The 12,863-nt window shown below is 40.1% G+C and overlaps 1 protein-coding gene across 2 annotated transcripts in view; it reads right to left on the bottom strand.

Moving 5' to 3' along the window:
* osbpl3b (oxysterol binding protein-like 3b) overlaps positions 1-12,863 on the bottom strand; it is an 81,584-nt gene that overhangs the window by 10,671 nt on the left and 58,050 nt on the right. For both annotated transcript variants that reach the window (XM_079894646.1, XM_079894647.1), the window contains 4 exons: positions 6,666-6,910; positions 4,879-5,016; positions 2,464-2,527; positions 2,288-2,366 (listed from right to left, as the gene is read on the bottom strand). In XM_079894646.1, the coding sequence (XP_079750772.1) occupies positions 2,288-2,366; positions 2,464-2,527; positions 4,879-5,016; positions 6,666-6,910 (526 nt within the window). The remainder of the gene's footprint in view (positions 1-2,287; positions 2,367-2,463; positions 2,528-4,878; positions 5,017-6,665; positions 6,911-12,863) is intronic.

Here is a 12,863-nt window from a genome sequence, read left to right as displayed (position 1 = left end):
ACAAATCCGGTAACAAATTGGACCTTATTTACACGCGCTACTCCTCCACTGACCATACACTGGTCACTCCACTGCACACCTCAGATCACTTCCTCCTCACTCTCAACCTCAACCTGCCTCAGAACACTTACTATCACAACAAAATTAACAATTCTTCTGACTCTCGCATGCTTTTCAAAACCTTGTCCTCTGTTCTCAACCCTCCTCCTCCTTCATCAACCCTAACAGCTGACGATTTTGCCACATTCTTCATAAATAAAACAACCATCCGCGGCCAATTTACCAATCCACAAACGGACACACACATTTTACCAGCTAACACACACACTGTACCCTCCTTCTCTCTACTTTCAGAGGCAGAAGTCTCCAAACTCCTCCTTTCCGATCGCCCTACAACCTGTCCACTTGATCCTATTCCCACTAACCTACTTCAAGCCATTTCATCCTCAGTTGTACCCGCACTCACACACATCATAAACACCTCTTTTCACACTGGTACCTTTCCCACAGCATTTAAGCAGGCTCAGGTAACCCCACTGCTTAAGAAACCCACTCTAAATCCAGCACATCTGGAAAATTACAGACCGGTATCTCTTCTTCCATTTGTCACGAAAACACTTCGTTGTTTTCAACCAGAACTCTTCCTTCCTTACACAGAACAACCTCTTGGAAAACAATCAGTCTGGATTCAAAAGTGGACACTCAACTGAGACTGCCCTGCTCTCAGTAATTGAAGCTCTGAGACTGGCAAGAGCAGCTTCCAAATCCTCAGTTCTCATCCTGCTGGATCTGTCTGCTGCCTTTGATACAGTTAACCACCAGATCCTCCTGTCAATCCTAAAGCTGAAGGGCATCTCGGGAACCGCACTCCAATGGTTCAAGTCTTACCTCTCAGGTAGGTCCTTTAGGGTATAGTGGTGTGGTGTCTAAGACCCAACATCTAGTTACTGGAATGCCTCAGGGCTCAATGCTTGGACCACTTCTCTTCTCCATCTACATGACATCACTAGGATCTGTGATTCAGAAACATGGTTTTTCCTATCACTGCTACGCTGATGACACACAACTCTACCTCTCATTCCAGCCTGATGATCCGACGGTAGCTGATCGTATCTCAGCCTGCCTGACAGACATTTCTGGCTGAAGGACCACCACCTTCAACCACCACCTTCACCACCTACGAAGACAGAGCTACTTGTGGTCCCGGCCAACCCAACACTTCATCACAACTTCACCATTCAGCTAGGCTCGTCATCCATAACTCCATCAAGGTCAGCCAGGAACCTTGGAGTTGTAATTGATGATCAATTGCCAGGCAATGCCTATCAGAGCATGCTACACAACTCCTTGTCCAAGCGCTTGTTCTATCCAGATTGGACTATTGCAATGCTCTCCTGGCTGGTCTTCCAGCTTGCACTGTCAAACCTCTGCAACTGATCCAGAATGCTGCAGCCAGAGTGGTCTTTAAGGAGCCGAAGAGAGCACATGTCGCTCCTCTCCTCACAAAATTGCACTGGCATCTCAAAGAGGCACAAAATCTCTTTCTCGGACCTTTACCATGACTGTTTCATGCTGGTGGAATGATCTGCCTAACTCAACCAGAGCTGCTGAATCCGTAGCCACTTTCAAGAAACAGCTGAAGACGCATCTTTTTTGACAGCACTTGATCCAGTAATACTAACGCTTTCTCTTCTATTCTATTCTATTATAATTTTTTTTTTTTTTAAATAAAAAAAACATGTACTGCGTTAGATTAAACTGAGAAGGGTCATAGCACTTGCATATTGTCCTACTGTTAGTTTAACTGCTTCTATTGTTCTCATTTGTAAGTCGCTTTGGATAAAAGCGTCTGCTAAATGAATAAATGTAAATGTAAAATGTAAATTAATACTACATGTCTGCTTCTCACAAGTGTGCAATAGGCCTGTGGTTTTCAAACTTTTGAATCCAAGGTCCCATGTTTCCTAACAATATTCAAAGGTCCCATGACTTTTCCAATTGTTTGTGATTTAGTGGATAAGGATTAAGGATAAGCATTTTTTTAAAAATATTTTTAAAACATCTCTACCTGACAAAATATTGTAGAGCTTGGCATAATTAGAAAAAATTATATTAATTGTCATTCCGTATATATTAATTCACACATGGAGTTTTACGATTTTTATTAATTTACATTACTTTTCCAGGTCTAGAAATCACATTTTTAAAATTGGACTTCATCTATCCAGGAAGCCCAAAAACAGCAGATGGGATAGCATGTGAATAATAAATACACAGAAGAACTTACCCAGGAAGAACCACATGAGTACTTCCTACAGGTACAATCTCCATGGACTTTCCCCAGAACTTATTCCTCCACCTCACGTCTGAAATCAGTCATATATAACACAATCAGCTTCACATCTGCAGACATCAGCTCATTTGTACTGACACAATAAGCCTACATTATCACTGTGGTGTTACCTTGCCAAAAGATGAAGTTTTTAGAGTCAGCATGACATGCTGATATGGGGGGATGATGGCTGACCTGGAGGAAGAAAACAGAGCAGCTGTGAGATCCGCACACACACACGTTGGGCCCTATTTTAACGATCTGAAACGCAAGTATCAAGCACGAAACGCAAGTAACTTTGTGGGCGCAAATCTAAAATGGGTTGGTCTGAAGTAGCTTCATTATTCATACAGGATGTGTAGGTGTGGTTTGGGCGTAACGTGAAAGGCACAATATGTAACTTTTTTGCTTTAAAAATAGCAAAAATCACTATATCTATGTTATATATATTTTTTTAGTTGTGTACTTACATTATCCCAACTGTTTCCAACAACTTTCAAACCAGGAGAAATTTGTAATTTAATTCGAAGACACGTCCCGTTTCTTTATTTCCGTTTTGTCGCCGTCAATGGCGTCATATGTCCCTGGTTTCCGCTCATACTGCCATAGCAACCAGAGCTATGAACCAGAGCCCTTTGATAGACCACTGTGTAGTTCGCAATGTCTATTTGCACACTGTTGTTGTTTCGTTCAAACATTATGGACCATGGCAAGCAGACTTTGGATAAAAAAGGAGAACTAAAACGAGAATCAATATCAGCGCAGTGTTTTCGAGATGCCTAGAGCTCCCATAGACAGTATATAAACGAGAGCTCCACGTCCGAGACTTCGACCGCTCCTATATGTACTTTATTAAACAGGTGAGCACATTTACATAAAACTAATCAATGTTATATAGTTCAACAATGATAAAATGTTAGAATATGATCTGTATGTTATTCTAATGTTGATCTAGCTTCCTGCTAGTCTCATACAGACAAACTAACACATAAATTTCAACACATTCAAATGCAGTTTAGTGTGATAGTGTAATGTTAGACCAAGTGAAACAGCGCTGCGTTACCTCACAAGTTTAATTTGTCTAATAAACTGACCTGTGAGTTGTAATTCTGCACTTGCGTGTAGTTCGGTAGAATGAAATATCCATATTCCTTTTATATCCGCGGGACTCGCGTCGCGCGTGGAGCTGATAGCTGTCTCTTAGCAATCCCGAACTGCTTCATATCACAGTCATGATAAAAACATCGATGTATTCAGTCATCCATAAACATTATTAGATCGGTCGGCTTGACGTTGACGACAAGATCCATAATTCTTAGCAAATGTTGCGTCATCAAACTACGCCTTTGTTATTGTAAAGAGGTTAGCGACCCCTAGCGGCGAAAAAATGACATACTGTACATTGAAATAAACCAATCAGAGCGACATCTCACATTCCCTTTAAGAGCAGGCACGCTTGTTCTATGGCGGATTGCTATTATAACGGCGGATTTATCTATCTATTGTAATAATGTATGATTTGCAAAAATGAAAACTGCTGCTTCTGTGTAGATGAGAGAATCAAAGTGTATGCGCGTTGTGCACACGCTACATTGATTATGGCCAAGCACGCGCCCTTAAAATAGCATATGAATATCATGCGCAACGCGCCACTGACTTTAGACTAGGTTTTTCCTGGTCAGTGGCGGAATTGTTTTCTAAACCTGCAAAATAGCATCAGGGAACGTTTGCGCCGGAACACACCTCCTCTTTGCGCTGAACCGCCCCGGGGAGTGCAAGTCCTAGTTTACCGACGTGCGTCTGTGGAGGGAAAAGTCCGCTGTGCGCGGGTGCAAAATAGGAAGGATACATGCGTCGGTGTACAAAGTCATTTGCGCTGGGTGCAAGATAGGGCCCGCTATGTTTCTATTCAAAGTTGCGAATTAAAACTTCTGTGCAAAATTTTAATTTTGCATAAAACATTCGTGAATAAAGCACCATTTCCATCTCATGTGTTCCTAGGAAATTGGCAAAAATATCTGTAATATAAATGGAAGCTGCTGCAATCGGGGGAAGCCTTTTTTCATAAATTACTTGCGTATCAGATCGTGCAAAAAAATGCAATAAACGCAGTCATGTTATCTTGCGTTTGGAAGCAGATGCCTGGTGTTTGGGAATGCAGTCGTGTAAGACAGTTTTGAGAGGTTGTTAAACCCAAACAAGTTGATGACAGACTTTGGCTCAGGCATTTCAGAATGACCAAAGATTCTATGCAATGAAGTTGGTCCCCTGGTTAGTCCAGTTTGCAATCACATCCTCTGATAAGTCAATGTCACGTGAGTTTTTTGTTGTGCTTCCATTGTAGTTTATGCGCATGTGTTCTTATCGAATACATTTTTTAAAATAATTTATATGCATTTTTATAATTTATGGGAATTTTGGTATTTCCATTTAGCATTTTTTTTTTTTTTTGCGATAAGCAAAAATTGCATAAAAATAGGTGGATGGAAACATGGCTACATTCACATACCTGTTCACAAAAACACATCTTACAGGGAGCATCCTACCTGCTCGCCAACAAAGCGAAAGCCTTTGTCTGGACGATCACACTCGTAGGTTTCGCCCAACACTGGATTAAAGGGTTTTCCTCCGGCTCTGTAGTAACTGGAAGCATAGCCAGACACGGCAAATGTAGCGATGTACACCTACAAACAGATCAGTGCACACTTTGTTAGTTATGTGCTGATATATGTTGCCCATTTCATCACACTCTTTATAATGACTTAATTGAAAATATATTATTTCAGACCTGTCCAGAACGCGGAATGGTATTCTCGACTAATTTTATTTACATAATCTGGCGTGAAATAAAATATTCAACAAAAAAAATTTAGGAAGACCCAGACTTGTTTTTATCCATTAGGAATTGACTGGATCAGGAAAAGTGTGTATTTTTAGACCTGAATGTGACTTTGCATTTCATTGTGGAGGGCGAGTCCTCTTCTGAAACACCGCCAGCACCCGGGAGGCTTTTTGACAGGGATGTGATAGCTGAAAGTCAAGTGGTGAACTCTATAGAGCATTTTGAAGTATCCCAATGGTAACGCTGCTTTATCAATCCTGTCTTTATTTTATTGCTGTAACCTTTGTTATATTAATATTAACTGGCATTAAATTACTGTGATAAGGAAATCTAGTACACCTTCATTTCCATTCAGTACCAGAATTTTTTTTAGCCACCTGAGGGAAAATGTGGCCTATGAGACATCAGCCAAAAAGGAAAGTCATTTCAGAAGCAAAGTAATTAATTTTTTTCCGAATTAAGGCAATTTTTTTTCAATTCAATAATGTGCAATGATGATTCATGAACAATTAGATAAAAAATGTGCATTAGGAAAGTAAACATTTCATATTGACTTAAAATCCATTGTCTCTTGTGATTAAACTACATAAGTAAGCATACTGAAAAGCTATAAGACACTAAGCTACCAAGACATTAGTTTGTTGGAAATCCAAAAGCCGAGAGAAGGATTGCTGTCTTCCTCCAGAGACTAAGACAGAGCAATGATGGATACTCAGAGTGTCATAGGATACAGTAGAGTGCAGCTAACAAAAGCACATTTCCAAGCAGGAAGAATGATTTCTGAACAATAATCATTCTCTCATGTTGAGTAATAGTGGATCCTGTGATGATGAGCCTGGATCATCACTCTATTCCTAAACAATCACATAAATTATGCATTGTGACATCATAAATCATACTATGGAAGTGTGTGTATATTACAATATTAATAGTAAACGATACAATTTACAATACAATGTAATATTTATAAACACTCACTCTATTTGTAATTGCAATACATATTTTATTTTAATATATATATATATATATATTATTTCATGTTTTTTTTTCAATATTATATTATTGTTACAATATGGATTGTTATTAAATTGAACATTACAATATTATTTTTAAGGCTCTTCATTTACACCTGTGACTTAAGAGCTTTTGAGTTTCTGTTTTGGCCCTGTTTAACAGTCGTTTTTTATGCTTGTATTATGCTTTCTTACGCAAACTTTGATCTCTTCTTCACTGATGTTTTGTTACATTACCTTTGTAAGGATATGCAAATGTCAACATAAACCAGAACACTTTGCATTCACAAATGCCAGTCAGAATATCTCCCGAAAATTCATATTTGCACCAGAAAGCATTTGGACGGCAACATTGTGCACAATGATTGTGATAAGCTAAAATATTAAAACAGGTTTAAGTGTGTGCATGTTTTTTGAAATCCAAATACTTTTCATATGCAAACAGGTTTGTGCAATTATTCATGTGACCTCTGCCTACCATGCGCTCAAAAGGGTCCTGTGTATGTGCGGCCTTGTCCAGCAGTTCGCTGTACTCCAGTTCCTCACACAGTCTCTGCAGTGTGTTGAGCGGCTCGTTGAGTTGAACAGGCATGGCTACTTTAGACAGGTCCTTCCCAATGTTGTTCTTCAGTATGTTCCACAGGCTGATGTTGCTGGTATTGGGGCTGGGGGAGGGAAGACAAGACCGCCGCTGTTCCTGAGAACCACCGTTCTCTACACAACCTAAAAAAGAAATAAACGTTTACGGTTCAGGAAATGCATCTAAAATTGATCTCCAGCAATTGTGTCTCTGGAAGTTTCTGTACTGGCATGTTAAAATTGCTTGTCAGTGCTTTTTCTGAACATACAAAATCCTTCATACAGCTATAAAACAGCTGTCAAATTTATGAAATTCAGTATGTATTTCATGTATAACAATGGAATGATAGCAGAATATCAATGACTTGAGGAAAAATGGGGCATTCCCACCAAGGTTCCCTCTAATGTTTTTTTATTAAGCAAAACCTTTTTCTACTGGGCGGACATTTCAGCTACCTAAGCAAAAAACGACTCGTATACAGTACCAGACCAGTCCTGCAGTTGCAAAGTCTATTTATTTATTACACTTGATGTAGCTTGTGATTCTAAATAATATTTCTGAAATTAAGCAGCTAATTCAGAAGTTACTAAATATGAAGCAGATCTGGTTTACATGATATTTTTTTATAGAGTACAGCTGTGCCATTCTTCAAAACTACAGAACAGTTCAATATAATATGTCACAATTCTACAAGAGATAGGACCCAGACGCAAGTGAGCAGATAACCAATAAGGGTTTTTATTAACTAGACTGAAGACTTGAGACAACAGGGAGTGTGAAGCGTGAACCAGTTCAAACAGTAGGGCAGACGACACGACGACAGGCAGAATGGGTGACCACTGAGACGTCAGTCAGATGGTGATGCGAGTGCAATAGAGGCAGCTCCAAAGCAAAGACCAGACAGGAACACAAGGAACTCGTAGCTTGATGTAGATCTCAGATGTTGCACCAGTCATGCCGACAAGTAGATGCTCACAGAACCAGAGGCTTGAAACAGGAGCTAGATAGCTGCAGCAGTCAGGCTGCCAGGCAGTTAAGAGTCAGTGGCCAAGGGACTCAGGATACAGGGCAGAAACACACAGAAGAACATACAAGACGACTCAAGACAAGATACAGTATAGTAACAGTTAAGAGAACCAAAATAAACCTGATAAGATAATGACTAGAGAAACTAAAGTAGAGAAATAAATAACAAAAGCAAACTAATGAAAAGAGTTAAACAAAAAAGATCTAAGACCAAAACTGGAATTGCAAAAGAAAAGTCTTCCACCAGACAGGGAAATAAGAACTGAAGAAAATAAATGAAAAAAACTAAAACAAGAGAGCTCAAACTAGATTATAAAGAACAGAGCAAAAGCTAAGTAAAACAGAGGCAGAGAAAAACAAAATAGCAACAAGGATACTCTGATACCGGGAAAGATAAAAAAATAAAAATAAAAAAAAAACCGCTAAGATAATTTCTAGAATACAAACTGGAAAACACCACAAAGTACACACAAAACAAACCAGCAAGGACATGAGGGAAAGAGGCACAATTTAAAGGGACCAGAGCACATGAGGATCAGGTGAGCACAATTAGTGAAACGAGGACAAGACATGGACTAAACAAGGGGGCGTGGTAACAGGAAACAAGGAGGCGGGACATGAGAGCACATGGCAAACAGACCAAGACAGAGGCCCCGTTTACACGTACATGGTTATTTTGAAAAACGGAGACGTTTCCCTTCGTTTGTGCCCTTCGTGTAAACGCAAGCGGAGAATTCGCGTCTGAAAACGATTCTTTCTAAAAACTCCAGCCAGAGTGGAGATTTTGGAAAACTTCGTTTGCACGTAAACTGAGAAAAACTGAGTTTTAGGGAGCCGACGTCACAGTATGTGACTATTTTCGGGATTCTGATTGGCTAACGTGAGCTTGAGCTTCTCGTTACACTGCTCTTGACGGCATATACACGGGTTCGTGTAAACTAACATTTTCCTGAAAACTGACAGGTGTGCACGATGTTATTTTTGAAAACGGAGAGGGGTGAAATGTCCGTTTATGAAAATAGCCGGCCACGTGTAAACGTAGCCAGAGCCATGTGCTCAAACACAAGACAAACGTAGAAACATGAAACCATGACAACACAGACAAGGCAGAACCCTGACAGTACCCCCCTCTAATGGACGCCTCCAGGCATCCACACTGGGCAAGGGGGTACCAACTGGAAGGGCGAATGAGGAACAAAACTTGGGAGTTCCGGGGCATCCAGGAAACACAGGAGGCGGGACTGGGAGGGAGGAAAATCCAGGGGAATAGTTCGAGGCTAACCAGGGATATGCCAGCTTAGAAAACACATAATGACCAGGTAATACAGTGGGCAGGATGGGTAGAGATAGACTTAGTGGTCTTCCTGGGAAGATGAGCTTGCTCAAATGGTCGGGGCTTGAAAATGGCCTTGGTGTCAGGAACGGTCTTAGGGATGAATCTTTGATTTGGGAAGGAATTAGGAATGAACTCGGGGGGCCATGACCATACTGGCAGGAAGGGTGCATGTCAGGGGAATGTGCTCTGGAGAGACCTTGACAGTCTTTGGCACTGACTCGGAACAGTGTTCTGTGGCTGAAGGGGTATACACGTGACTGGACACTGGGATGTCCCCAAGGGCTGCTGAGGTGCCCTCCAGGGCTTCAGGGACAGACACCAGACTTGATTCTGGAGCACCCTCCAGGGCTGCGCTGGCTTGCTAATGTGTGAGTCAGAGAAGGCTCTTGAATTTGACACGACGAGAGAGGGATGGCGGTATGGTCACTGCAAGCTGACTCTGGCTGTGTCAGTATCTGCCAGTCCTTGCGGTGATGCAGATAGTTTAAGTTCCAAAAATCCAAAACTCTCAGTTGCTTCATCTCCCACTGTGGCAAGGGGTCATCCAGGCAGAGGTAAAAAGCAACCTTGAGGGCCGTATCATTGTACTCAAGGCCTTTAGCCATAGTCCAGAAGAACTGGGCAAAAGACCGCACATCTCGGCCCTGCTGGTGAAGCGATAACAAACCCTGCTGGAGTGCCAGTCTTTCTTGGGCAGTTGCGGGGGGAACTATACGGATGCTCATTGCTGGGTCCTGTGTTTGCTGGTTCGTTCTGTCACAATTCTGCAAGAGATAGGACCCAGACGCAAATGAGCAGATAACCAATATGGGTTTTTATTAACCAGACTGAAGACTTGAGACAACAGGGAAAGTGAAGCGTGAACCACAGTTCAAACAATAGGGCAGACGACACGACGACAGGCAGAATGGGTGACCACTGAGACGTCAGTCAGATGGTGATGCGAGTGCAATAGAGGCAGCTCCAAAGCAAAGACCAGACAGGAACACATGGAACTCGTAGCTCGATGTAGATCTCAGATGTTGCACCAGTCATGCCGACAGGTAGATGCTCACAGAACCAGAGGCTTGAAACAGGAGCTAGATAGCTGCAGCAGTCAGGCTGCCAGGCAGTTAAGAGTCAGTGGCCAAGGTACTCAGGATACAGGGCAGAAACACACAGAAGAACATACAAGACGACTCAAGACAAGATACAGTATAGTAACAGTTAAGAGAACCGAAATAAACCTGATAAGATAATGACTAGAGAAAATAAAGTAAAGAAATAAATATAACAAAAGCAAACTAATGAAAAGAGTTAAACAAAAAAAGATCAAACGAAGAAAGAAGAAAATAACTCAAATTAAAATTCTAAAACAAAAGAGAACTCAAACTAGATTATAAAGAAAAAGAGCAAAAGCTAAGTAAAACAGAGGCGGAGAAAAACTAAATGGCAACAAGGATACTCTGATACTGGGAAAGATTTAAAAAACTAGATTAAGCGCTAAGATGATTTCCAGAACACAAACTAAAAAACACCACAAAGTACACACACAAAATGAACCAGCAAGGACATGAGGGAAAGAGGCACAATATAAAGGGACCAGAGCACATGAGGATCAGGTGAACACAATTAGTGAAACGAGGACAAGACATGGACTAAACAAGGGGGCGTGGTAACAGGAAACAAGGAGGCGGGACATGAGAGCACATGGCAAACAGACCAAGACAGAGCCATGTGCTCAAACACAAGACAAACATAGAAACATGAAACCATGACAACACAGACAAGGCTGCCAGGGCAGAACCCTGACAATAATATAATATAATATAAAACTGAGATGGTTTGTGATGATAAAGTGTTTTTTAGTACAGTAATTTATTGGCTACAAGGAGCATAAAACTATCAAAATTAAATGTTAATCTACTGCATGTGATTTTGTCCATATCAAGGGTGTTCAAAATATATAATATAATATAATATAATATAATATAATATAATATAATATAATATAATATAATATAATATAATATAATATATAATTCTTCAAAACATGAAGACTTTTTTCTCATGTTATTGTGTTCCCCTACTGAGCTCTTTAGGACATCATCCATTGACGTATTCCAACAGTAGCCGCGTTTCCATTACAGATTTGCGCAAATGTTTTGCGCTATTATCTAAATATCGATAAAAAACTATTGCGAACTGACGGCGTTTCCATTAACCGATGTTATGCGACTAAAACGTCTTTTTTTCTCTCGCGATAAGTCATTCCAAAAATCACGGCAACGGACGTTGGTTATAATATCACAGCCACCGCATTAGACATTATTATTATTATTAATGGAAGGAGACGTGGCGTGTTATCCAAGCATTAATCTCAGGGAAAGACCCCCGAACGACACATATAAGGAGTTTCTGGGTGTTTCGCCCTCATTTCTGCTCCGAGGATTTGATTGTGGCATTTCTTTGAGATTTAGAATCCAGTATTCCTATAGGCTAATTATTGTTTCTTTTATAAATTTAATAAAGAATTCTGTCTCGTATTCTGTCCAAACGATCCATGTAGGCTACTTTTGTGTCTATTTGTTTTTCCTTTTTTAACCCCTAATTGAAAAACGAAAAATGAACGGTTGTTGTCTTTTTAAAACGCAAAGTTGAACACCAAAATTTTAATTTGAACTGGCTACACCAACTGCTGCGCTTTGTTTATGACTTTTTGCCCCTTTATTAAACATTTAAAATATTCACAAAATTAATATGGAAAACATGTCGATTTTACTGGTTTTCTAAGGCCAAATTAGAAACTGGAATTGATGTCTTTCCCGCAGTGCTGAATGAGAAGAGCTATTAATATAATTAATAAACTATTGTTTTCTAAGTGTCGGCTAAAATCACATCTCCATCTCCGCTGTTAAGCAGATGCGCTTTTAGAGAGAAATGCAACTTTCATACGGATTAGCCTACATAATCAGAAGGTATTAGCTTTCGATTCGAATTTGTTCGTTTTAAAGTGGACATTTCAAGCTTTAGCCTACATAGGCTATATTTTGTTTCAGTTCTCGCGCTCCAGTTTACGGAGATCATGAAAGTGCGTCTGATTGTTTCTTTTATTTTACAAAAGCACAGCGTTTTCTTGTTATTATGAGTTTACACAAATAAAAGTGGTTGAGAATAATGTATTATTATTTTCTGTCTGACCAGAAATGATAGAGTATTTTAAGTTGTTTCCACTGTTGATAGGAAAATGCAAGTGTTCGCGCCCGCGCCTCCGTGCCATGCAGTGCGCGCTCCACGCTCAGTTTTGTTCCTTTTTTGCATAAAAGCATCTTCTAAATATAGCCTATTAAATGTTATAATAAAATAATATAAAATAATTATTATTTGCGTAGCTATACATGGACTTCAAACACACTGCGTCTTCTAAGTCAGGTGACTGTAAATGCGCAAAAACTGTTTCCATTGCAGTTTTGCGAAATATTCCTTTTTCGAATTGCCTGAAAAACCACCTCATGAGAGCGTAAAAACTTTTTTGCGATAAATGGGAGTTTTTGCGAAATTGACGTGTTTCCATTAAGCGTATTTTCAATTCGCAATTTCAATTTGCGCAATTTGAAGGGTAATGGAAACGCGGCTAGTGACAGTTCATTCTTTCTATGAAACCAGTAAATCGCATTCACCGGTTCTAACTCGGCAGCTTTAATAACTCTACAGCGGTTGACCAGAACACTGCGATTATTTCTCATTCACTAGAA

This window comes from Squalius cephalus, assembly GCF_949319135.1.
Source record: "Squalius cephalus genome assembly, chromosome: 15".
In the NCBI taxonomy this organism is placed as follows: Eukaryota; Metazoa; Chordata; class Actinopteri; order Cypriniformes; family Leuciscidae; genus Squalius; species Squalius cephalus.
This window is presented reverse-complemented; position numbering and strand designations above follow the sequence as displayed.